Source organism: Entelurus aequoreus, linkage group LG01 (assembly GCF_033978785.1).
Source record: "Entelurus aequoreus isolate RoL-2023_Sb linkage group LG01, RoL_Eaeq_v1.1, whole genome shotgun sequence".
NCBI lineage: Eukaryota > Metazoa > Chordata > Actinopteri > Syngnathiformes > Syngnathidae > Entelurus > Entelurus aequoreus.
In genome coordinates, this window is record NC_084731.1 from 95,714,662 (window position 1) to 95,742,522 (window position 27,861).

Consider the following 27,861-nt stretch of genomic DNA (forward strand, 5'->3'; position numbering starts at 1 on the left):
CCATTACCAACTGTTTCCAAACGACACACAAGTGGGTTTTTTTTTTTTGGTCAAAATATGGATCGATGCAGGGAGGAATAACATTATAGGGGTGGGCCAAAGAAAAGACAAACTAAATAAATACATACAACTGGGTGTGGGGACCCCTAGAGGTAGTTGTAGGGTGTCCCCAGCTAAATGGCAGATAGTTAATAGTAATGGACCCTTATTGGGATTTGCCTTGTAGCTAGTAGTGTTGATTGCTACAATTATTTGGGATAGCTTCCCCTGTAGCTTAGCTACATTTAGTCAAGAATAACTTGTAGCATGGCTTACAACATTTTCCAAGTAGCTTGCCCATCACTGGATGGTGATAAGCCATATTTGTAGCCACAGCTGCCCAACTCATCCCCTCTCAAAATGCTCTAGCGCAGTGGTCCCCAACCTTTTTGTAACTGCGGACCGGTCAACGCTTGAAAATGTGTCCCACGGGGGGGGTATGGTATTTTTTATTTTTTTATTTTTTTTGTCATAAAAAAATACAATCATGTGTGCTTACATCCCTGCAGACTGTATTGATCTATATTGATATATAATGTAGGAAGCAGAATATTAATAACAGAAAGAAACAACCCTTTTGTGTAAATGGGGGAGGGAGGTTTTTTGGGTTGGTGCACTAATTGTAAGTGTATCTTGTGTTTTTTATGTTGATTTAATAAAAATAAAAAATAAAAAATAAAAATTTTTTTTGTGCGGCCCGGTACCAATCAAATCACAGACCGGTACCGGTCCACGGCCTGGTACCGGCCCGTGAATCGACCGGCCGTGGCCCGGTGGTTAGGGACCACTGCTCTAGCGCAGTGGTTCTCAAATGGGGGTGCGCGTACCCCTGGGGGTACTTGAAGGTATGCCAAGGGGTACGTGAGATTTTTAAAAAATATTCTAAAAATAGCAACAATTAAAAAATCCTTTATAAATATATTTATTGAATAATACTTCAACAAAATATGAATGTAAGTTCATAAACTGAACATCAAATCAAGTAGGCTATTCCATTCAGTACAATGCAACAATGCAATATTCAGTGTTGACAGCTGGATTTTTTGTGGACATGTTCCATAAATATTGATCTTAAAGATTTCTTTTTTTGTGAAGAAATGTTTAGAATTAAGTTTATGAATCCAGATGGATCTCTATTACAATTCCCAAAGAGGGCACTTTAAGTTGATGATTACTTCTATGTGTAGAAATCTTTATTTATAATTGAATCACTTGTTTATTTTTCAACAAGTTTTTAGTTATTTTTATATCTTTTTTTCCAAATAGTTCAGGAAAGACCACTACAAATGAGCAATATTTTGCACTGTTATACAATTTAATAAATCAGAAACTGATGACATAGTGCTGTATTTTACTTATTTATCTCTTTTTTTCAACCAAAAATGCTTTGCTCTGATTAGGGGGTACTTCAATTAAAAAAATGTTCACAGGGGGTAGATCACTGAAAAAAGGTTGAGAACCACTGCTCTAGCGCATACCATGTAAACATTTATTCTACAGAATATGCCGGGGGTCAATAAAAAAAACAAAAAAATGATTGATGTCGAGCAGAGGTGTCAAAGTCGTTTTCACTGAGGGTCACATTGCAGTTATGTTTGGCCCCAGAGGGCCGCTTCTAACAGTGAATACTATTATGACACCATTTTTTTAATGCATTTTATTAGTAGATTTTTTTTAAAGTAAAATGTAAAAAAATATGGTAAGTTGCAATAATTTCACTTCAAAATGTAGTGTATATTACTGTGAATGGAAAAACAGTACTGCTGTTTTTATGGTAAAAAAAAAAAAAAAAAGGCAGCTCAGTTGCCAGAATTTACAGAGCCCCTAAAGGGACATGGGGGAAATTTAAAAAAATATATTTTATTTTTTATTTTTTATTTTTTAGACATGTATCTCGTGCGCAAGAGAAAGTTTCTCGTGCTCACGAGATACATGTCTAAAAAATATAAAAAATAAATATATAAAATAATGTTTTCCCCCATGTCTCTTTAGGGCAGGGGTCCCCAAACTTTTTTACTCGGTGGCCGCATTGGGTTAAAAAAATTTGGCCCGGGGCCGGGCTGTATATATATATATATATATATATATATATATATATATATATATATATATATATATATATATATATATATATATATATATATATATATATATATATATTCCAGTGAGTTAATCTAAATTTTGTCATTTAACATCAATTAACATTGATGTTCATCAACATTTAACATTGTCACATTATTGATGGGAAAATTTATTTTTACCGAGAGTAACAAGCGGTAGAAAATGGATTAGAAAAAAAATATTAAAAAAATAAATACATTAAAAAAATTAAAAATTAAATTTTAATTTTTTTTTTTAACTTGGGACTTCCAGTGGGCCCGATTTTGGATGCTGGGGGGCCGGATCCGGCCCGCGGGCCGTAGTTTGGGGACCCCTGCTTTAGGGGCTCCGTAAGAATTTGACTTTAAAATGTACATTTGTTTTTTTACTGTAAATTACAAAAAAAAATCATTTTACAGTAAAATTTTGGCACCTGATCTACCAGTTTGTTTGTTGGTTTTTTTACGCAAATCAACAACTGTAGATTGTTCAATGTATTATTGTAAATACCAAAACAGCACCAGTATATATAAAAGTAGTGTGTTTTTTTTTCATTCAGAGAAAAATGCTGTAAAAACCACAGTAAATTTCACAATTTTACCATGAAATCTATTGCTACTTTTACATTGCACAATTTGATGGATAACTTGCTTTGAAATCATTATTAGTAGTATTTATTTCTGTTTAAAAAATGGTTTGAATGTTTGATAACATGTTTTTGAATGTTTGATAACATATTTTACATGGAGTACATGTAATTTTTTTCTCCCAAAATATAAAGAAATAATACATTTAGTAAGAAAAGTTACATTACTTTATTGATACATATTATTTCCAGGCTTTCGAGGGCCAAATAAAATGAAGCGGCGGGCCACATCTGGCCCCCGGGCCTTGAGTTTGACACCTGTGATGTAGAGGTTTCAATGACTTTCACATTAGGTAACTAGAATATTGTTAGAATATTGTTAAGTAAAGTGTAGACTTCTAAAACCGTATCATAACCGATCATAATCCTCGGTTACTTCTTGTCGTCTCCAAGTTTCTTGGCACTTCCGCTCCTTGACCCCTTTGGATGATGGGTGAGGGGGGTGAGAAAGGCCTTAAGGGATGGATGACACCTGGTGTGTAAAACAAATTCCAAACCACGAGTCAGTCTGTGTGAGAATGCAGCTGAGATTGCTATGTTGACTATGTTGAGAGCACACTGCATAATAACGGAGTGTTTCTTAAAGACCTTAGACATTCAGGTTGGCTTTGAATGAAGGGTTCCCCCCACCCCACCAGTGACATCAGAGGGCTGACAGATGGGAGTTCTGGCCAAAGAGTAGCCACTCCCATGCTGCTGGGAAAAAAAAAACTTGGTGCTGCTCACTTGCTTCAAGCAAATTTTGGATGATGAGAGAGACAAGCTGAAGTAAAGGATTGTTTTGTGACTTAGTTTTTTTTTGTGGGAAAGGATGAAAGAAAATCACTTCTTTAGGTAAGAGGTTTGAATGACACATTTCAGAGATTTACAGAATGGGACAAGCTGTGTTTTTTAAGATGGGGTTTTGCTCTCTTGTTGACATGGTGTTGGAAATAACTGCGGTCGGTCGGACTGATCCACCATCAATTCCTTGGGGTCACTCCCCACATACAACTCAGATGTTGTCGTTTGACTTATTGTGTGTTGTATTACTCTATATTAGCTTCTGCTAATAACTATCACTTTTTCTTGAGTAGCAGAGGTATTGCTTGTCTTGTATTACTCTATATCAGCTTATCCTAATAAGTATCACTTTTTCTTGAATATCAGAGGTATTGCTTGTCTTGTATTACTCTATATTAGCTTCTCCTAATAACTATTACTTTTTTCTTGAGTATCAGAGGTATTGCTGCTACTATTTGAGTTGTAAGCAGTGTATTAGTATCTCATAGTCACTACCATATCCATTTGTGTACCACGAATAGTATACTTTCCTATTACAGTAGCATAATTACACACGTTACTACACGTACACAGCCGAGACAAAGCTCAGTTGTTCAGTTTGGATAAAGTATTGGTCTTTTAACTACTTCCACACAGGCGTGGCTCCGGCCCTCACCATTTTAAAGGTTCACATCAGACAAGCCAGTTCTCAGTGACGCAATGTGGGCCGGGGCTTTAGCCCTGTAAACTGTCTATTAATAGAGGAATGGGGGTTAGTGTTGCTGGTTGCTGGGCTAGAAACCTAGGTTTAAAAAAAGACCATTGCAGAGTGTGGGGTCCTTGTGCTTGTGGGCAGGCTGATCTGGTACTTTGCTAACCTGGATTTGTTGCCATTATTTGCTATGGAAATTGGGAACAGGTTTAATAATAATAACATATGTCTGTTTTTCAGATGTTGTTCACACTCAAGGTCCACTTGATGGTAGCCTGTATGCACGGGTCCGCAAGAAAGACTCCCTGGAGGGAGTGGTCACCATCAACGGCCTGCCAGTTCACGAAAACCTCCTGACCGCTGTAGAGAACCCTTTGCGACACCCAAACCACCAACTTCAAACCACAGAGCATACCCTTCCTGTAACAGGCCATGCCTCTCTTCCTGCGGTTGACCACACCCTCTCTGTGAGCAGCGACTCGGGCAACTCCACCGCCTCCGTCAAGACTGATCGAACTGAGGAACATTGTCAGTCTCTGCAGGGCGGCTCAAGCCATGGTAACCAAGTAGCAAGTCACCCACTGCTCAGCCCTCATGAGAAGAAAGAACTTGATCAGCTTTTGAGTGGACTTGAGGCTCCTGTTCATCAACGACAAGCGTATTTGTCTACTTCAGCCAGTCCGGGAGGAGGTGTCCGACACCTCGTCCCTGCACAAGTGCATGTCAACGGGGGCCACACCAGGCTAGCTTGTGTACCTTCAACAGAAGAGCGCGAGACAGATATTCTTGACGACGAGCTGCCCAATAGCCAAGAGGGTAATAGCGTGGACAGCTTGGGCACACTCTCATCCTTAGAAGGTCAGGCCACAGCAGCTGACCTCTACTACCAGTCAGAAACCCCCATCAGTGCTCAAAACGACGGGCCTTTCCTTGAAAGAGGGGTTCTTGGAAAAAAGTTGAATGAGATGCCTGTGCACGGGATACAAACACCCACTGCAATGCAGGAGTGCAGCGCCTTGGTGTCCCCACAAGGTGGGTACAACAACTACCAGAATGGAAGTGGAATGTATCGCTCACAGTCCTTTGGTAATCCGCCAGCTGGCAGCCCTGAGGCCAACCCTAAACTGATGCCCAGGGCACCAGAGAGGAGCACCAGTAGCCGGGAAGCTGTTCAAAGAGGTCTCAATACATGGCATCAGTATAGCCTCCCAGATGATCCTTTTGGCCCACCACTTCAGTCCACCCATAGCTTGCCACATTTTCCTTCGTCCGCTTCTCAAAGGGACATCGAGCAGTCCATTGAGGCCCTCAACATGCTAATGCTCGACCTGGATCCGATCAACTCCCACATGTCCAAGTCATACAGTGCACCTCCTGGGGAAAACACCCTCCATTCATCGCAGGTGCCCTTCTCCCAGACTCTTACAAGGCCCTCATACCAAGCAGACTTTGCCATCCACGGCTACAGCACCTCTGGGTCATTCAACAACACCTTCCATCAGCCACCACGCTCCACCGGGAGAACTTTTCCCAACCAGAGCCCTGTTTTGGAGTCTCCAATGTACTCTCCTCAAAGGCCCAGCCCCACCTACCAGCACCAAAACACAACCCCAACACACACACCTGAACCCTACATGCACACACGCCAAGCGCAGCACCACTTTCCCTCCGTTCCCTCCCCGAACGTCCAACAGCCGCTAAAGCCTGTGAACTCTTACACGGTCGGCGTCGTGTCGCACTCCCCAGACCCACAGGGATCATCACCCTATCCAGGCTGCAGCGAGTCCTCCTCCCCACTTCCCGCTCTCACCCCGCAGCCTAAAGACGCCTCCTCTTCGTCTTTGGCCCGAGACCAAGATGCAGAGGAGGACAATCTGAACCTGGAAGGCCTGGTGGCTCACCGCATCGCCGGTAAGACTGGATGACGGGGTGGTAAAAGTCACTCTCCACTACATGTGCCACATTGTATCCGTAATTGCATAAGTAACATATCGGACAAGGTTCATTTCGTTGACTGCCTCACTGGAGTCCGAATTTAATCAGTATAGTTTCAACACGAGCTCATGGTCCACGTGGTTGAGCGGCTCACAGCAGTTCCTGTTACAGTACATATTCCCCAGAGGAATGAGACGTCCACATATAATTAGCTCTGCATCGTAATACCTTGAAGGTTTGGAGATCCCAGCTTTCCTGGTAAATCAGTGGAAACTCAGCACTGCCGCCCAGTGGATGCATGTTGCACATACCTCCTTTTTTTATTTTGCTTAGAAACATTCAGCGTCATCACATGTTAAATATTGTTTCACATGCAGATATATAATTTTTTCATTTAAGTCAGTTCCTTTTATTGTTTTTCTTCTCCTTTTCTGTTCAATCCATCACTCCTGCTGACCGGACAACCCCTTCCCACTATTGCTTCATCCTCTGCACGCCCCCCTCGCCTTCTTCCTCCATTACCCTCCTCCTCCTGTCCACTATCCACCACCCTGACCTCCCACCCCGGCATCAGAGTACAACGCTCGTATCCTGGGCATCAGTGACAGCATGACACCGCAACAATCTGACCGCCATCGCTCCTATTCCTTCTCTGGTTTGTCCACTGCCCCTTGCTTTTAGTTGGCTTCACTTTTAATTTCTTACACAGCATTTGTAGAAACGTTCTGACACTGTTTCAAGTTTTATAATGACCTCAGAATTGTACATACACTAATCAAAAATGTAATAATCGTAATAAGTTGATGTTAATAATAATACTAATAATGATATTGATACTACTAATTTTGTTAAATAATAAGTACAAAATTAAAATAAGTAATAATTAGAATATAGTTAAACTATTTGAATTTGGTGTCATTGTCCTTTTGGAACAACCAATTGTGTTTGAGTTGTTAATTTATTTATATATATATATATATATATATATATATATATATATATATATATATATATATATATATACACTACCGTTCAAAAGTTTGGGGTCACCGAAACAATTTTGTGGAATAGCCTTAATTTCTAAGAACAAGAATAGACTGTCGAGTTTCAGATGAAAGTTCTCTTTTTCTGGCCATTTTGAGCGTTTAATTGACCCCACAAATGTGATGCTCCAGAAACTCAATCTGCTCAAAGGAAGGTCAGTTTTGTAGCTTCTGTAACGAGCTAAACTGTTTTCAGATGTGTGAACATGATTGCACAAGGGTTTTCTAATCATCAATTAGCCTTCTGAGCCAATGAGCAAACACATTGTACCATTAGAACACTGGAGTGATAGTTGCTGGAAATGGGCCTCTATACACCTATGTAGATATTGCACCAATGTGACCCCAAACTTTTGAACGGTAGTGTGTATATATATATATATATATATATATATATATATATATATATATATATATATATATATATGAAAAAAATGTGTCTGGGGGCCGGAACACTAATACAAAACCTCACAATAATGTCTGATTGAATGCTAAAAACGTTATGACAGACCGCCTTAAAAAAACGGAATGGAATTTTAATTTTTTTTAACTGAATGAGACACCCAGAATGTACATGAAAATAAAGAATGTTACAATATGAACTATGAAGGATAAAACACTGAATATTGACAACGTACGAACGTCACACACCCTCTCCATCCACATATTTTACAATCAAGCAAAACGCAACAAAAATGCAACAAACACAGCGAAATATGAACGCGAAGGGTAAAATAAAACCCACCTACAATCTGACATATCTGATACATCACTAAGCTTTAGAACTTTGTTGTAAAAATCTCCTTCCGCGTCTGTCCCTGACACCCACATTTCAGACAGTGGAAACACTCAATGTGTTAGATGACCATAGTAACTAATTAGATAACCATAGTAACTAATTAGATGACAATAGTAACCAGTATATCATGCAGATTCCAAGCATTGAAAGACTTAGTATAGTTGAAGACTTAGGGTCATTAGAAAACATGACTGCACATCATAATGGCAGCTACACTTTCCATCTTAAACATCTAAAAAACATATTTGGGAATGTCCGGCGGGCCAGATTGAAAAGCTTAATTTGCCCAGATCTGATTTAGATTGTCACTGAAGGCGCCAAAACTATCACACCTGTGAAGTGAAAACCCTTTCAGGTGACTACCTCTTGAAGCTCATCCAGAGAATGCCAAGAGTGTGCAAAGCAGTAATCGGAGCAAAGGGTGGCTATTTTGAAGAAACTAGAATATAAAACATGTTTTCAGTTATTTCACCTTTTTTTTTGTTAAGTACGTAACTCCACGTGTTCATTCATAATTTTGATGCCTTCAGTGACAATCTACAATAGTCATGAAAATAAAGAAAACGCATTGAATGAGAAGGTGTGTTGACACACCTTCTCGTTTAGACACACCTTCTCATTTCAATGTGTTTTCTGTATTTTATTTTAGTTTAGTTTAGTTTTTATTTGAAGGGACAATGCACAGAAACATTAAGATCAAAGACAGATATGTTCTGTGCCAGATTATAGCTACATAAATAGCTCAGTTCCATCTGCAGTCCCTGGCTACCTAAATTAAAGGGATACAAAAATAATGCAATAAAATTATGACAATGAAATCATACTATAGCATGTAATCAAATTAAGAAAAGTCATAAAATGCCCTTTCATTGACACATACTTAATATACTTTACAACCACGCCTCCTTTACATCATCACACAGACAATACATGCTCTTGTTCACATCTGTCATCATTTGTAAAAACAACCATGATTTTAACAGACACACCTCACAATTTACAACAAAAATGCTCTCATGGATAAATATAATACACATTAAGTTGATGTGTCAAACATAGTGCCCACCTTATTGACCGTGTGAGCAGCTTTGATTGCTCCAAAGCCACTTTTTAACTTCAATTGGGAATGAAGAGTAATCTGTTAGACTTTTCAAGTTAGTTGTGAGGTCGTTCCATTCCTTTTCATGACTATTTACATTGTAGATTGTCACTGAAGGCACACCAAAAAGCCACCCTTTGCTCTGATTACTTTTTCGCAGACGCTCGGCATTCTCTCGATGAGCTGAAATGGTTTTCACTTCACAGGTGTGCTTGAAGCTCATCGAGAGAATGCCAAGAGTGTGAAAAGCAGTAATCAGTGCAAAGGGTGGCTAGAAACTAGAATATAAAACGTGTTTTCAGTTATTTCACCTTTATTCATAGTTTTGATGCCTTCAGTGACAATCTACAATGTAAATAGTCATGAAAATAAAGAAAATGCATTGAATGAGGAGAAGGTGTGTCCAAACTTTTGGCCTGTACTGTATATATATACAGTATATGTATATATAATTTTAGCCTGAACTGTTTTGACCAGATGTAAACTAAACAAATCAAACATGAATTCAAGCCTGTTTGTGTTAAAAGGTAATTTGGGACATGCATGTATAAACATTCCACCCAAAATGAAAGAATATTGACATGTGTGCCCATGATGAGCATAGACTAGCATGTAGAAGATACCACTCAGTAGTTGTTGCTCACATTATTTAATGTCGGGGTATTTTCAGGGCTACGCTCCAGGGGAATAACCCCTGAGGTCAACCAGGAGACAGGTCGGCGTCGAACCACCAGTGAGGGTCAGTACCACAGTGGCCATGACAACAGGTCAGCAAGCCTTTCGCCAGACTTCAGCGACAGTCTGTCCCACAACCCTGGAGGAAGACTGAGAGAGGTATATTAATCACTGTCATCAGTATTAAAAGTAATTTTAACATTTAATATGCATATTTACGCTGATTCTGTGGGTTTGATTCTTTTCTGGCAGGACCCAATGCAAAGCTACAGGGAAGTTTTTGAGGAGAATGATGCCAATAGGTTTGCCAGCAACAGTCCCCCTTGGCGAGGCTGTGGTGAGAATTCCCCCCTCATATGTTAAACTTCCTATTCAAATTGAAGTGTTCATTCTGCAGACGTGCTCTCGCAAGCCTGAAAACAATTGCCGACTTGCCTCTGTCCCCTTTTCCGGTTTGGCTTTCTCACTTGTCAGGGTCCACGCAGGCATACTTGCCAACCTTGAGACCTCCGATATCGGGAGGTGGGGCGTGGTTAAGAGGAGAGTATATTTACAGCTAGAATTCACCAACTCAAGTATTTCATATATATATATATATATATATGTATGTATGAAATACTTGACTTTCAGTGAATTCTAGCTATATATATATATATATATATATATATATATATATATATATATATATATATATATATATATATATATATATATATATATATATATATATATATATATATATATTTATTTATTTTATTATACATATAAATAAAATAAATACTTGAATTTCAGTGTTCCGGAGGCTATCCAGTAGATGGCAGCATTGTCCTGTTTAACTTCTCCACTCATGAATGAGTATATCATTTTGGCCACCGTGTTCAATGGAGAAGTCTGTTCTACAAAATGTACAGGCAACATAATTACATACCCCTCCCCTTCGAACTGTCCTGGATGAACTGAAATTTTTGTTTCCATTCGTTTTGGAACTTGCAAGCATATTTCTTCATCTTGCTCGTCGACGGCGTCGCCATGTCTGTAACTTCCTCGTTCTTCTGCTTCGTCGCATTGTTGTTGTGCACTCTACTATCTAAAAGCCGTAGATGTTATGACGTCATTGGGCAGGTAAGCTGTTTATATTGTGGGAAAGCGGACGTGAGAACAGGCTGTCCCCACTCAGGTCCGCATTGAGCTGGAGGGGGCGTGGCCTCCAGCTCCGGCTGAATACTGGGAGTTTCAGGAGAGGCGCTAAATACCGGGAGTCTCCCGGTAAAAACGGGAGGGTTGGCAAGTATGCACGCAGGTTTAGCGGACCTTTTTCAAAACTGTTGTGGCTTAAAAGCCTGATTTCACAGGAGCTTATTCCCCAAAGCTTTCTATAGAAATGGTGATGTTTTTCAGTAGAGATGTCCGATAATATCGGACTGCCGATATTATCGCCCAATAAATGCTTTAAAATGTAATATCGGAAATTATCGGTATCGGTTTTAAAATGATCGGTATCGGTTTCAAAAAGTACAATTTATGACCGCTGTGTACACGGACGTAGGGAGAAGTACAGAGCGCCAATAAACCTTAAAGGCACTGCCTTTGCGTGCCGGCCCGATCACATAATATCTACGGCTTTTCACACACACAAGTGAATTCCATGCATACTTGGTCAACAGCCATACAGGTCACACTGAGGGTGACCGTATAAACAACTTTAACACTGTTATAAATATGCGCCGCACTGTGAACCCACACCAAACAAGAATGACAAACACATTTCGGGAGAACATCCGCACCGTAACACAACATAAACACAACAAATACCCAGAACCCCTTGCAGTACTAACGCTTCCGGGGCGCTACAATATACACCCCCCGCTACCCCGCCCCCCCAAAACCCCGCCCACCTCAACCTCCTCATGTCCCAAATTCCAAGCTGCTGTTCTGAGGCATGTTAAAAAAAATAATGCACTTTGTGACTTCAATAATAAATATGGCAGTGCCATGTTGGCATTTTTTTCCATAACTTGAGTTGAAGTTGTTCTCTTATTTTCTAAAACCTTGTTACATTGTTTAATGCATCCAGCGGGGCATCACAACAAAATTAGGCACAATATTGTGTTAATTCCACAACTGTATATATCGGTATCGGTTGATATCTGTATCGGTAATTAAGAGTTGGACAATATCGGAATATCGGAAATCGGCAAAAAAGTAATTATCGGACATCTCTATGTTATATATATTGTATATATAATATGTAAATATTACATATATGTTATATTTTATATTGTTACTATGGTACATTATTAGTCTACTTAATACCTGCATTATCCTTTCCACCCTTACCCTTTCCATCCTTTGAAACTGAGCTACTGTGGGGAACAATTTCCCTTGTGGATCAATACAGTTTGTCTAAGTCTAAGTCTAATAATAATGTACAATAACGATTTGTGGGGGTTGGTTGAATTTGCTTGAATTGGTGCGATTTAACATCGTCAAATCCTTAAGCATCTGACTTTTACATATTTTATTAAGTTGGATTGTGCAATTTATTTATTTTTATTTATTTTTAATGATACAAAAATACAGGAAATAACGCTACAACAAGGATAACTGAGACACAAACATATGTATTTCAATCAAAACCACCCATTAAAGGCCTACTGAAATGAAGATTTCTTATTTAAACGGGGATAGCAGGTCCCTTCTATGTGTCATACTTGATCATTTCGCGATATTGCCATATTTTTGCTGAAAGGATTTAGTAGAGAACATCGACGATAAAGTTCGTAACTTTTGGTCGCTGATAAAAAAGCCTTGCCTGTAGCGGAAGTAGCGTGACGTCACAGGTTGTGGAGCGCCTCACATCTGCATATTGTTTACAATCATGGCCACCAGCAGCGAGAGCGATTCGGACCGAGAAAGTGATGATTACCCCATTAATTTGAGCGAGGATGAAAGATTTGCGGATGAGGAAAGTGAGAGTGAAGATTTAGAGGGCAGTGGAAGCGATTCAGATAGGGAAGATGCTGTGAGAGGCGGGTGGGACCTGATATTCAACAGTAAATAAACACAAGACATATATATACTCTATTAGCCACAACACAACCAGGCTTATATTTAATATGCCACAAATTAATCCCGCATAACAAACACCTCCCCCCTCCCGTCCATATAACCCACAAATACAACTCAAACACCCGCACAACACACTCAATCCCACAGCCCAAAGTACCGTTCACCTCCGTAAAGTTCATACAGCACATATATTTCCCCAAAGTTACGTACGTGACATGCACATAGCGGCACGCACGTACAGGCAAGCGATCAAATGTTTGGAAGCCAAAGCTGCGTACTCACGATAGCGCGTCTGCTATCCAACTCAAAGTCCTCCTGGTTGTGTTGCTGCAGCCGGCCGCTAATACACCGCTTCCCACCCACAGCTTTCTTCTTTGCTGTCTCCATTGTTCATTAAACAAATTGCAAAAGATTCACCAACACAGATGTCCAGAATACTGTGGAATTTTGCGATGAAAACAGACGACTTAATAGCTGGCCACAATGCTGTCCCAATATGTCCGCTACAATCCGTGACGTCACGCGCAAACGTCATCATACCGAGACGTTTTCAGCAGAATATTTTGCGGGAAATTTAAAATTGCACTTTACTAATCGTATTGGCATGTGTTGCAATGTTAAGATTTCATCATTGATATATAAACTATCAGACTGCGTGGTCGGTAGTAGTGGCTTTTAGTAGGCCTTTAAGGGAAGGTTAAACATAAACAAAGATTTGAAAACTACTCCATAAATGAAAAATACCTACAGCTTCTCAAGCTTCTTCAGTAGCAAATAAAATAAAGCCTCTGCTCGCAGTCACAAGCTTCCCACACAGATTCTTTCAAAAAAACATTGTCTGTCCCCAAACTTTCTCCTGTTATTGTGTCAGAAAAACCACTGGAGTCAGTATCAATACTCGGCATCCTCCCCGTCACCTTTAGGGCGCCACACTTCAGTCTGAGTGCCGGACATAGAGGCTCCTCACCAACCCAGGCCTTGTACGCCAATCGCTCCCCGTCCACCCAGCGCCAACCCCCCGGGAAATAACGTAGACCCATCCAGACATATTCGGTGGAGAAGTCCTTCTCCAGTTCCCTCTGGACGAGCAGCGTCTCTGTCTGCGACGCCACGCTGGCCAGGTTGCTGTGTTGCTCCCTGCAGTGTTCCAAAGCTTCCTCCCAGCTCACTCGCTCCCTCACGACAATGGCCTCGTAGCAAAAGAAGAACACCTGGTGTTCTTTGTTTTCATTGGAAATCCTGTAGTTGATCATCATGCCGAAGTCGTTATTCGGCCGCCCGTTCGGCTGACCGGCTCGCCAGAGAACGGCAGAAGCCCTGCCGCCCCCTGACCACATCCATTCCTCTCGGTCCGTGAAGTTCCTCACAAGTCCGGTCCAGAAGTGAGACACGTTGCCGCTGATTTCCCTAAGTTCCTGGAGTTCGATATCGTTGATAACCGGAGCCAGGTCGGTGTGAAACTCCCTGCAGTAGCTCTGAGCGTCGTACCAGCTCATTTTTCGGTCCACGTAGACGTACTTTCCCCCAGTGGTGGTCAAGCCCTGCAGGAGCAGGAGGCCGACTAAGGCTTGGTCCATCGCAGTCATCCCGCCAGTCCAGCAACACGTCCTTGAGCAAGCTCTTTAACAGTGTTTTCCCTCACGGCATTTGCATAGGCAGTGCCTGAGCTTATGTAAAAGTTAAGCATCGCATGACCTCACAATGAATAACACACAGCACCTGTGTGCAAATAGTCTTTTTTTTAATATACACTTTGGCCTGCGATGTAAACATAGTCCCTGTTTGTCTGCAGCTCGCTCCCTACCTGGTCGGACGTCGGCATCAGGTGTGAGTCCTCATCAAAAGGTTGCATCTGGTCAGTTCCACCTTCGTCCACATTGAAAAGTGCATTCGTGCTGTCGTTCTCAGAGTCGTGTGTAAAGAGAGTATGGCCAACTAAACATCAGGCGCCATGTTTGCTACCAAGGACGTGGGCCCGGATTCAATTCAATTGCTGTCGTTTTGACATTAGTTTTTATAAACCAAAATAATATTGATTGATTGATTGAGACTTTTATTAGTAGATTGCACAGTGAAGTACATATTCCGTACAATTGACCACTATATGGTAACACCCGAATACGTTTTTCAACTTGTTTAAGTCGGGGTCCACTTAAATTGATTAATGATACGGATATATACTATCATCATAATATAGTCATCACACAAGATAATCATCAGAGTATATACATTGAATTATTTACATTATTTACAATCCGGGGTTTGGGATGAGGAGGGCAGGGGGGGTTGATTGATATCAACACTTCAGTCATCAACAATTGCATCATCAGAGAAATGGACATTGAAAAAGTGTAGTACTGACTTGGTAGGATATGTACAGCAAGTAGTGGACATAGAGGGAGAGATCAGAAAGCATAAGAAAAAGTATCTACATTTGATTATTTACATTTGATTATTAACAATCCGGGTAGGGTGTTAGTTTAGGGTTGAAGTTGCCTGGAGGTGTTCTTTTAGTGCGGTTTTGTAGGAGGATAGAGATGCCCTTTCTTTTACATCTGTTGGGAGTGCATTCCACATTGATGTGGCATAGAAAGAGAATGAGTTAAGACCTTTGTTAGATCGGAATCTGGGTTTAACGTGGTTAGTGGAGCTCCCCCTGGTGTTGTGGTTATGGCGGTCATTTACTTTAAGGAAGTAGTTTGACATGTACTCTGGTATCAGGGAGGTGTAGCGGATTTTATAGACTAGGCTCAGTGCAAGTTGTTTTACTCTGTCCTCCACCCTGAGCCAGCCCACTTTGGAGAAGTGGGTAGGAGTGAGGTGTGATCCGGGGTGGAGGTCTGACTAGCTTGTTCTGGGATATTTGTAGTCTAGATTTGAGGGTTTTGGAGGTGCTAGGGTACCAGGAGGTGCATGCGTAATCGAAAAATAGGTCTATAAATAGTTCTAAACCTACTCTAGCTCATAAGCTTACAAGGAAACATGCTTTTATTTCGTCAAAGTATAGTTTTGCAGCCGTCTTTGACTGCTGCTACGTTCCTGCAGTGTTTCGTGACCAGCAGACACTATACACAGAACGACCAAAAAATAACTTATTACCCGCATTTTGCCCAAAAATCTTTAATTAGCTTTGAACCAACAATCACGGATGAATTGTGACTTTTGTGTGAAGTATGTCAACTGAGGGGTCTGCCTCCAATGTACGTGTTATCACTGTATGTCTCACTCATTGTTTATTATTCTAACTAGAGATGTCGATAAATGCTTTAAAATGTAATATCGGAAATTATCGGTATCAGGTTTTTTTTATTATCGGTATTGTTTTTTTTTTGTTTTTTTTAAATTAAATCAACATAAAAAACACAAGATACACTTACAATTAGTGCACCAACCCAAAAAACCTCCCTCCCCCATTTACACTCATTCACACAAAAGGGTTGTTTCTTTCTGTTATTAATATTCTGGTTCCTACATTATATATCAATATATATCAATGCAGTCTGCAAGGGATACAGTCCGTAAGCACACATGATTGTGCGTGCTGCTGGTCCACTAATAGTACTAACCTTTAACAGTTAATTTTACTCATTTTCATTAATTGCTAGTTTCTATGTAACTGTTTTTATATTGTTTTACTTTCTTTTTTATTCAAGAAAATGTATTTATCTTATTTTATTTTATAAATTTTTTTAAAAAGGACCTTATCTTCACCATACCTGGTTGTCCAAATTAGGCATAATAATGTGTTAATTCCACGACTGTATATATCGGTATCGGTTGATATCGGTATCGGTAATTAAGAGTTGGACAATATCGGAATATCGGGTATCGTCAAAAAAGCCATTATCGGACATCCCTAATTCTAACTGATCTTTCTTTTTTGTAACATGCTAAGTGAATAAGTGTACTTTTGTAGTTATTTCCCCCTATTTCTGCACAATAACTCAGATATGGTAACACTGGCGAGCAGTTGAGAATATGGAGTGAATTTTGATCCAGACCATCCATTCATCTATTTTCCACAGCTTGTCCTTTATTTGGCTTTATTCATTATGGACGTAGTTCTTGCCTATTTTTTTACTGAGATTTCCAGTTCATTTTTTTTATCTATTATTACACCCAAATTTTGGTTTATTTTATTTGTTCGATGTTTGTCTATTTGTATTTGTGTTTGACTTTCTCTTCTGCTGCTACCTAATAGCATTATTTTAGTTTTACTGAGATTCAAAGATAGTCTGTTTTTGTCGAACCATCTCCTTAATTTGTTCATTTCTTCCGTTATTATTTGTATCAGTTTCTGTGGGTTCTCTCCTGAACAAAACACAGCCACTGTGTCATGTGTTTACCTTGAACAAGACGCTGTAATCGATCGCTCTCCAGTGTTGTTCGCGGATCTTCATTTCCCATACCGGTCTTCTTTTCGGGTTTTTGGGAACGCGATATACAGTTCCGATCAAAAGTTTACATACACGCGTAGTATTTTCATATCGCCACAAGGTGTCAGTAAAAGTCTACAATCAAATGGGCATAACATTGCCGTCCCACAGGGCATTTCCTGTGGGACGGGATTCGTTCCCAGGGGTTCAAATAAAAAAACAACTCTTTTTATTTACTATAGTGGCCTCGATAACGGGAACCGGTTCTCAAAAAGGGATTTGAGTCTATGGAATCGGTTCTTTTCTTATCGAACGACCAGGAGAACCGGTTTCAAACATCATCCCTACTTGTAAAGAACATAATGTCATGGCTGTCTTGACATCACATGGACAAAGATAAGACCTTCTGGAGGAGAGTTCTGTGGTCAGATGAAACAAAAATTGAGCTGTTTGGCCACAATACCAAGCAATAAGTTTGGAGGAGAAAAGGTGAGGCCTTTAATCCCAGTAACACCATACCTACCGTCAAGCATGGTGGTGGTAGTATTATGCTCTGGGCCTGTTTTGCTGCCAATGGAACTGGTGCTTTACAGAGAGTAAATGGGACAATGAAAAAGAAAGATTACCTCCAAATTCTTTAGGACAACCTAAAATCATCAGCCCGGAGGTTGGGTCTTGGGCGCAGTTGTGTGTTCCAACAGGACAATGACCCCAAACACACGTCAAAGGTGGTAAAGTAATGGCTAAATCAGGCTAGAATTAAGGTTTTAGAATGGCCTACTCAAAGTCCTGACTTAAATGTGTGGACAATGCTGAAGAAACAAGTCCATGTCAGAAAACCAACAAATTTAGCTGAACTGCACCAATTTTGTCAAGAGGAGTGCTCAAAAATTCAAGCAGAAGCTTGTGGATGGCTACCAAAAGCGCCTTATTGCAGTGAAACTTGCCAAGGGACATGTAAGCAAATATTAACATTGCTGTATGTATACTTTTGACCCAGCAGATTTGGTCACATTTTCAGTAGACCCATAATAAATTCATAAAAGAACCAAACTTCCTGAATTTTTTTTTTGTGACCAACAAGTATGTGCTCCAATCACTCTATCACAAAAAAATAAGAGTTGTAGAAATGTTTGGCCATGACAATATGTTCTTTACAAGTGTATGTCAACTTTTGATCGCGACTGTAAAAGCTTCCCACAATTATCGCAGGTGGAGCACACCCAAGCTGCACAACAGGGCATTTTACACGTCCAAAAACTAACGAGGAAGCAAACACGTAGTCATGGCGCCCTGCCTTTTGAGCAATCATTGAGGAGATGGGCTAAAACCGAGTTGGCCCTACTCTCTTTATACACGACTCTGGTGGTTCTGCATCTCTGCTGCCTCAAACTCTTACTGCCCTCTACCCAGCTAACAAACTTGTTTTTTTGTTTTTGCTTTGCACTGTTTTGTGCGTGTCTCCTCACCCTTTTGCACTGGTTCCTCCTCCTCCTCCTCCTCCTCCTCCTCCTCCTCCTCCTCCTCCTTCTTCTCTTTCCTTCTGTTCTTTTACCGCCATCAGACTCAGATTCTAGTGATGGAGAGCAAGGTAACTGCAGCTAAGGGCCAACATGCACACACACACACTGTTGTTGCTTTTTATGTGCGTCAGCTTTAATTTTGAAAATTCTTATACACTATATTGCCAAAAGTATTTGGCCACCTGCCTTGACTCACATATGAACTTGAAGTGCCATCCCATTCCTAACCCATAGGGTTCAATATGATGTCGGTCCACATTTTGCAGCTATTACAGCTTCAACTCTTCTGGGAAGGCTGTCCACAAGGTTGCGGAGTGTGTTTGTAGGAATTTTTTGACCATTCTTCCATAAGCGCGTTGGTGAGGTCACACACTGATGTTGGTCGAGAAGGCCTGGCTCTCAGTCTCCGTTCTAATTCATCCCAAAGGTGTTCTATATGGTTCAGGTCAGGACTCTGTGCAGGCCAGTCAAGTTCATCCACACCAGACTCTGTCATACATGTCTTTATGGATGTTGGAAGAGGAAGGGGCCCGCTCCAAACTGTTCCCACAAGGTTGGGAGCATGGAACTGTCCAAAATGTTTTGGTATCCTGGAGCATTCAAAGTTCCTTTCACTGGACCTAAGGGGCCAAGCCCAACTCCTGAAAAACAACCCCACACCATAATTCCTCCTCCATCAAATTTAGTCCAAAATGTGCCGTTCTCCTGGCAACCTCCAAACCCAGACTGGTCCATCAGATTGCCAGATGGAAAAGCGTGATTCATCACTCCGGAGAAGGAGTCTCCACTGCTCTAGAGTCCAGTGGCGACGTGCTTTACACCACTGCATCCCACGCTTTGCATTGGACTTGGTGACGTATGGCTTAGATTCAGCTGCTCGGCCATGGAAACCCATTCCACGAAGCTCTCTGCGTACTGTACGTGGGCTAATTGGAAGGTCCCATGAAGTTTGGAGCTCTGTAGCAACATAAAGTCTTTGCACTATGCGCTTCAGCATCCGCTGACCCCTCTCTGTCAGTTTACGTGGCCTACCACTTGGTGGCTGAGTTGCTGTTGTTCGCAAACTCTTCCATGTTCTTATAATAAAGCCGACAGTTGACTTTGGAATATTTAGGAGCGAGGAAATTACACGACTGGGTTTTGTTGCACAGGTGGCATCCTGTGACAGTTCCACGCCTGAGAGCGGCCCATTCTTTCACAAATGTTTGTAGAAACAGTCTCCATGCCTAAGTGCTTGATTTTATGCACCTTTGGCCGGGCCAAGTGATTAGGACACCTGATTCTGATCATTTGGTTGGGTGGACAAATACTTTTGGCAATATAGTGTATCTCTCTGTGTGTTTTTAATCTATGCAACTCTTTGGAACCAAGCTGATCTTGCACTTTTTGTCCTCACGCAGATAATCGCGGTTTCGTGGAATTTAGAGCACAGCAGTTCAGCGCTCCTCTCACCTCCAGCAGCCCCGACGGGTAAGCAGCTCTGCAAGTGACAATTAAAGCTCACATCTTCCGAAGAATAATCTCACATCTTTGTCGAAAGACGGAGGTATGCTTCTTCGGACCACGGCCCTCACAGCTCGGCACCGTTCTACCCTCAAAGACCCGCCTCCCCTGACGGCTCCCAGGTCAACATCATGGGTGTCCACACCGTCCCCGGTAGCCCCAATACCCTTCACCGCACAGTAGCCACCAACACGCCCCCAAGCCCTGCCCTACAAAGACGCCTCGGCCAAGCCAGCCCGTCGTCGCTCAGACACACCCCTCCAGCAGGCAGCAGCCGGGACAACATACCCTCCAGCCCCTTGATTGGCAGAAACCCCAAAACAGCAGGCGCTAGCGTGCCACCTTCCAGCCCCCTGATGGGGCGGCGGGCCATGGCGAGCGGCCACAGTACCCCTGATGAGTTGGGGGCCACGTCTCGTCAGGCACAGCCGCCTTCCACACCCGCCTTTCCCGTCTCCCCCCAGCTGCCAGACAAGAAGAATGCTATCATCACGGGTGTAGAGAGGACAGAAAACAAGAACCTGGTGCTGGACGGTAGTGGGTCAAACCTGACCGAGACGCTCACAGACACCTCTAAGTCCATTTATGGTGAGAAGCAGAAAGACGGGCTGTTTTTTTTTTCTTTTTCCGTCGCCTTGAGGAATAATTTCTCTTGTCATCAACAGACGATTATCCAGACATCAAGATGAACGTCAAGTTTGTCCAGGACACGTCCAAGTTCTGGTACAAGCCCGAGATTTCCCGGGAGCAAGGTGATTCTGACAGTTCTGAGTGTTGAGTTTCCACATTGACTCTCTACTTTTTTCCTGTTTTTTTTAGCCATCAACGTGCTTAAGGACAGGGAACCCGGTGCATTCGTCATCAGGGACAGCCACTCCTTCCGTGGGGCGTACGGTCTCGCCTTGAAGGTGGCCTGCCCGCCACCAACAGTGCCGCAAAGCAAAAAAGGTATGATGATACCTCAACCTATGAGTTCTTTGGCTTACGAGTAATTTGAGATATGAGCTGTTTCTCAGCATTTTGTTGTGCTTTAAATTGCGAGCACGGATTGCGTTCCAAGCAGTTTGACCATCGGTTGAAGTGACATCAGGGTCGTGCCATTGTGAGCGATAAAGCCTGCTCAGTGGCCTTGTGGTTAGACTGTCCGCCCTGAGATCGGTAGATCGCGAGACTGTTGAACAACTTAAGCTGTCAGGTTCAAACACTGATGACATCTATCAAACAAGACAAGAAGCAAAGAATCAAACAGAGGCAGAATTCAATTTTACTCAATTAAGGAGAGACGCCGTCGACCTGTAACCTCTTACAGTGACTTAGCACACTCTGACGAAAAAGGTTTGCGTCTCCTCCTTTATTTGGACACTCCCTGTTTACACGACAACATCTGCTTCCAAAGGAATGGGGAGTATGTAAACAGTCATTGTTTTCGGTCACATTAACACAAAATAAAAAGATGCTTCGGGCTAGGGCTGGTCCTGGCTTCAGCCTGGGCAGGTCTTCGATGACAATAGATAAACCCCTCTCGTCTCCTCCCATCGTACACAATGGAATTTTCCAAGCCTTTGCTTGGTGCAACAAAGACAGCCTCTTGTCTGTTCACTGGGAACTCAGAGAACGAAAAGTTTTTTGATAATTTACATACAATTTTTCTGACATAAGCTGTACATCAAGCAAGAATGGGAAAGGATTCCACCTGAAAAGCTTAAAAAATTAGTCTCTTCAGTTCCCAAACGTTTACCGAGAGTTGGTAAAAGGAAAGGCCATCTAACACGGTGGTAAAAATGCCCGTGTGGCAACTTTTTTGCAGTGTGTTTCTGCCATTAAATTCTAAATTAATGATTATTTGCACAAAAAAAAATTACGTTTCTCAGTTCGAACAATAAATATTTTGTCTTTGCAGTCTATTCAATTCAATATAAGTTCAAAAGGATTTGCAAATCATTGTATTCTGTTTTTATTTACGAATTACACAACGCGCCAACTTCACTGGTTTTGGGTTTTGTATATACTTAAAGTTCGAATTTCTTTTAAAAAGGCATTTTGTAAAAGGGTTGTGTTTTGGGTGGTGCTGTTTTGAGTGTTCTGAGCTACGAGTTGGGTTAATGAACGCGTGTTCGAAAAAAAAAGCTTACACTTAAGTGCTGTTATTACACTTGTGTTACATTTAGTTGGAGAGCTGACCAACGAGCTTGTGAGACACTTTCTGATCGAGACGAGCCCCAAAGGTGTTCGTCTGAAGGGATGCCCCAATGAGCCCTACTTCGGTGAGTGTGTTGCACTGGTTCTGAGGCTTCATAATTCTGACTCGACTCACTATTCCCCTTCAGGCTGTCTCTCGGCGTTGGTGTACCAACACTCCATGACGCCGCTGGCACTGCCCTGCAAGCTGATGATCCCCACCAAAGGTAAACCAGCGGGCAGCCAAGGCACCTTTCACAATTGCTGAGTAAGCATGCGATGCTTGACTTGCGTTTGCTTGGCTCAGACCCAAATGAGGAGGCGCTGGAGCTGGCTACACCCACCGACCCAGTTGTGGAGCTTCTGAAGCAAGGAACAGGTAACTTAGGTGCCCGTGCAGAATTGGGTCAGAATTGCTCACGAAGTGGGCCTCTCTACTTTGCAGCTCCCAAGATTCCGGAGGAGTCTTACGGTAAATAGCAGATCTCGTTGCAATATGGCCGTGAGTACGCCGTTTTCCGGCATCTACTGACTGAATGTGCTTATTTGACTTCCAGCATGCAACGTGCTCTATATTAACTCTGTGGACATGGAGTCCCTAACAGGCCCTCAGGCCATCGGCAAGGCCATCAGTCAGACACTGGCGACCAATCCTCTGCCCGCCGCCACCGTCGTCCACTGCAAAGTTTCCCCGCAGGGGATCACGCTGACAGACAGTCACAGGAAGTGAGTTCATAAAGTCATTATTAATAAAATTAGGACATACATTTTTGCATTTTTAATAACCACCGTGATTCGTGCAGGATCTTCTTCCGGCGACATTATCCACTAAGCACCATAACCTACAGTGACACTGATCCCCAAGACAGAAGGTATGAATATGACTGCACTTCAACTCATTAGTCTAAACTGCATTTTGTCATTTTATCCGTTTTTTTGTTTTTTTTAAAATGTTGCTAAAACTGATGGGAATTCCAGCTCTACTTGGCTTGGCTCCCTAAAAAAAAGTATTTTGGCTCCCAAATGGTTGCTTGAATTGATTTATCACCAAAATACGTCTAAAAAACTTATAATGTGAAAATACAGGTTTATCATGTTGTGGTCAAAAGTATACATACACGTGTAAAGAAAATGTTGAAAATATAAAAAAAACATCACATGGAAAAAGATAAGACCATCTGGAGGAAAGTTCTGTGGTCAGATGAAACTAAAATTGAGCTGTTTGGCCACAATACCCAGCAAAATGTTTGGAGGAGAAAAGGTGAAGCCTTTAATCCCAGGAACACCATCCCTACCGTCAAGCATTGTGGTAGTAATATTATGCTCTGGGCCTGTTTTGCTGCCAATGGAACTGGTGCTTTACAGAGAGTAAATGACTTACGGCCATTTAAAAATAGCACTGCACGTCATAATGGCGGCTACAGTTTTGATGGTAAAGGTCTAAAAATAATTATGTAGAACGTCTTCCGGGCTGGATTGAAAATTTTAATGGGCCGCATTTTGCCCAGGTCTGGTCTAGAGGGACAAGCCTAAGCCAGAGCGGCCGTTTTCCACCTGGCGCTAGTGTTTGACTTGTCTCCATTCAATAGCGTAACAATTTTTGATTGATGATTGAGGGGTTAGTGCATCTGCCTCACAATACGGAGGTCCTGAGTAGTCCTGAGTTCAATCCCGGGCTCGGGATTTTTCTGTGTGGAGTTTGCATGTTCTCCCCGTGACCGCGTGGGTTCCCTCCGGTTACTCCGGCTTCCTCCCACCTCCAAAGACATGCACCTGGGGATGGGTTGATTGGCAACACTAAATGGTCCCTAGTGTGTGAATGTGAGTGTGAATGTTGTCTGTCTATCTGTGTTGGCCCTGTGATGAGGTGGCGACTTATTCAGGGTGTACCCCGCCTACCACCCGAATGCAGCTGAGATAGGCTCCAGCGACCCCCCGCAACCCCAAAAGGGACAAGCGGTAGAAAATGGATGGATGGGTGATTGAAACTTTTATTAGTAGATTGCACAGTACAGTACATATTCCGTACAATTGACCACTAAATGGTAACACCCGGATACGTTTTTCAACTTGTTTAAGTCGGGGTCCACGTAAATAAATTCATGGTAATTATTTGTGGATGTTAAAAAAATGGGAAAAAAACAGCTTTTTGAAAAAGTGCAAGGTAAATCTCCCATGGACAATCTAGTAATTATACTTGTTTTGTGCAGGTGGGGCAAAGAGGGCGGTGGTTCAGTCAGGTAAATACTTTCTACTTTTTTTTTTCCTGTCAAATATTTCTGTGCTAAAATACACCTCCAAGTCCGAGTCCGTGGTCCTCGCCCGGAAAAGGGTGGAGTGCCATCTCCCGGGTTGGGTGAGGAAACCCTGCCCCATGTGTAGGAGAGTTCAAGTACCTCGGAGTCTTGTTCACGAGTGAGGGAAGATCGGTGTGGCGTCTTCAGTAATGCGGACGCTGCATCTATCCGTTATGGTGAAGAAGGAGCTGAGCCGGAAGGCAAAGCTCTAAATTTACCGGTCGATCTACGTTCCCATCCTCACCTATGGTCATGAGTTTTGGGTTATGACCGAAAGGACAAGATCACGGGTACATCGAGAGGAAACCCTGCCCCATGTGGGGCATGATCGGTGCGGCATCTTCAGTAATGCGGACGCTGCATCGATCCGTTATGGTGAAGAAGGAGCTGAGCCGGAAGGCAAAGCTCTAAATTTACCGGTCGATCTACGTTCCCATCCTCACCTATGGTCATGAGCTTTGGGTTATGACTGAAAGGACAATATCACAGGTACATGGAGAGGAGCCAGATGAGGTGGTTCGGGCATCTGGTCAGGATGCCACCTGAACGCCTCCCTAGGGAGGTGTTTCGGGCACGTCCGACCGGCAGGAGGCCACGGGGAAGACCCAGGACACGTTGGGAAGACTGTGTCTCCCGGCTGGCCTGGGAACGCCTCGGGATCCCCTGGGAAGGAGCTGGACGAAGTGGCTGGGGACGCTGCATCGATCCATTATGGTGAAGAAGGAGCTGAGCCGGAAGGCAAAGCTCTAAATTTACCGGTCGATCTACGTTCCCATCCTCACCTATGGTCATGAGCTTTGGGTTATGACCGAAAGGACAATATCACGGGTACATGGAGAGGAGCCAGATGAGGTGGTTCGGGCATCTGGTCAGGATGCCACCCGAACGCCTCCCTAGGGAGGTGTTTCGGGCACGTCCGACCGGCAGGAGGCCACGGGGAAGACCCAGGACACGTTGGGAAGACTATGTCTCCCGGCTGGCCTGGGAACGCCTCGGGATGCCCCAGGGAAGGAGTTGGACGAAGTGGCTGGGGAGAGGGAAGTCTGGGCTTCCCCGCTTAGGCTGAGTGGAATTAGATGGATGGATAAAATACATTGTTTTTCTTTCGTCAGGCTTTTTGGCTTTGTGGCGAGGAAACAAGGAAGCACAACCGACAACGTCAGTCACCTGTTTGCAGAGCTGGACGTGGACCAGCCCGCCTCGGCCATCGTCGGCTTCATCTCCAAAATGATGCGGCGGTGAACTGCCGCTGGATGGCGGCTATTTCAAATCATTGTGGTGTATATCCGCTCTGAGGATATACGACGATGTCCTTTTTATTTGATTGTATTATTTGGTTTGATCGACGTGTCCCACACGTCTTTTGGAGGGAGTAGTCGAGAACTCGCGGAAGGGGGCTGCGAACGTGGTTAAGACGGCGGCAGCGGCGGCGGCGGCGGCTGGATCGAGTGGCGAAAATTGAGAGCGGTAAGTTCATGCGAGGGCTGTGCGCGACGTTTCAGGGTTGTTGTTTTTCTTGATCGTTTTTACCAAAGGTAGCCAGAAAATTACGAGCGCAAGCAAGAACGGCGTAGCAACGAAGCCGTTCTTATCATTTTTCTCCTTTAAAAAGATGGACACACAAAGAAGCGACGTTTCTTGTCTTCAGGAAAAGAAAAAAAAAAATAGATAGCCTGGATGCTTTCCACGGAACTTTGACTGAAGACGTTATGCATGTTAGCTTGATCTTTAAGCTTGGTTCTCCTACCTTCCACCCAACCTTGTCAAGGCCCCTCGGAGCGGACTCTTCTGGTTCTGCCGTGTGTCAGAAAGGGCTCTGCAGTGACTGATCTAAACTGCACATCTCAGACCAGATCCCTTCCCCAAAAAAACAGAAAAAAAAAAGCTCCGCCAAGGTCGTCCCCTAACGAAAGACTACACTTTCACTGCAAGCAGGGTGACTTTGACAGGATTGACCACCGGGTGGCGCCACCCCAGTCAAGCTTGCACTGACTGACACTGGAAAGCACCTCCAGGAAACTCCAACCTGGAACCTATGCACTGTTCTTTCTGCATGCTGTTCCTCCCTCATAGCTGCATTCACTGAAAACATTCTATGCTGTGTGCCACTTAGACACTGAGGCTGTTTGACTCGTCAAGAGACTGCATGAAGTAGACTTTTTTTTTTATTTTATTTTTTAAAAACGCCCCTCCGAGTCCTCAAGACGTAGACGACCCCATTTTTGAAGTAGTCCAACGATAGTAAAATGTTCGATTTTTCTTTTTTTTTTTTGTTTTGGTCTGACCGAGCCCCGTCTCGTTGTTTGTGTTGTCAGAAAAACGCATTCGGATACTTTTAGCAGGAAAAAAAAAAAAAAAAAAGTGCAAAAATTGCACACACTCAAGCATCTACAATAAGAGGATGGATATAAATGTACATAGATGAACTACTTTGAAAGGTGACTTAGCGAAAAGTATTTATTTTTGTTGCTTTGGTCCCTCATGAGTACTCATGTTATGCATATATTGTACAGTCTAGATAAAGAAATGGGTTCAGGAAAAAAAAAAGAAAAAAAAAAAAAAATCTATACTTATTTTGGCTAATGATTTCAAAGTCTGAGGATTTTGGAAAATGCGTTTGGATACATGGTGTACATGACTTTGTACATGCGTTTGTTTCGGCTCCATCTTGTTTGTCATCTTGGCGAGAGACTTGCATGGACAGGGAGAGTGCGTGAGCTAGCGTTTGTAGGCGGGTCGGAATCTTTTTAGAAATAATTGTAGCAGATAGATCTTTGCAGATTTTCCAAAAAAAAAAAAAAAAAAGGGAAAAGAGGCCAAGTTCAAATGCAATATATATATATATATACATATATATATATATATATATGAAAAAACAAACAGTGTGCGCCCATGACAGTTATAGTTTTTGCCAAAGAAGTCACACGAGCTGCTTTTTTTTAATGTCTGGTTGCCGTATTTCATGCAAAATAACCCACACGAGTGAGCCGCCAGCAGCCATGCAGCACAGTTTGTTACATTTGTGCACTGAGACATCATTGATGTATTTTGATTTCAAATTCATGTCTAAAAGGGGGGAGAAGAGAGGCCTGCTGTGCACGTGTA

The 27,861-nt window shown here is 42.5% G+C and overlaps 1 protein-coding gene across 5 annotated transcripts in view; it reads left to right on the forward strand.

Annotated features, from left to right (window-relative positions):
- Window positions 1-27,621, forward strand: part of tns1a (tensin 1a) — a 223,821-nt gene extending 196,200 nt beyond the window's left edge. For 3 of the 5 annotated variants that reach the window (XM_062062313.1, XM_062062321.1, XM_062062349.1), the window contains 17 exons: window positions 4,500-6,170; window positions 9,806-9,969; window positions 10,063-10,147; window positions 14,672-14,734; window positions 18,820-18,846; window positions 20,179-20,248; window positions 20,319-20,869; window positions 20,947-21,033; window positions 21,101-21,229; window positions 22,450-22,545; window positions 22,609-22,686; window positions 22,767-22,838; window positions 22,905-22,931; window positions 23,017-23,185; window positions 23,263-23,331; window positions 24,670-24,699; window positions 25,869-27,621. In XM_062062313.1, coding sequence (XP_061918297.1) covers window positions 4,500-6,170; window positions 9,806-9,969; window positions 10,063-10,147; window positions 14,672-14,734; window positions 18,820-18,846; window positions 20,179-20,248; window positions 20,319-20,869; window positions 20,947-21,033; window positions 21,101-21,229; window positions 22,450-22,545; window positions 22,609-22,686; window positions 22,767-22,838; window positions 22,905-22,931; window positions 23,017-23,185; window positions 23,263-23,331; window positions 24,670-24,699; window positions 25,869-25,998 — 3,518 coding nt within the window. In that variant the 3' untranslated portion in view covers window positions 25,999-27,621. The remainder of the gene's footprint in view (window positions 1-4,499; window positions 6,171-9,805; window positions 9,970-10,062; window positions 10,148-14,671; window positions 14,735-18,819; window positions 18,847-20,178; window positions 20,249-20,318; window positions 20,870-20,946; window positions 21,034-21,100; window positions 21,230-22,449; window positions 22,546-22,608; window positions 22,687-22,766; window positions 22,839-22,904; window positions 22,932-23,016; window positions 23,186-23,262; window positions 23,332-24,669; window positions 24,700-25,868) is intronic. The other 2 variants (XM_062062330.1, XM_062062340.1) reach the window with 2 other exon arrangements.
- The last annotated feature ends 240 nt before the right edge of the window (window positions 27,622-27,861 follow it).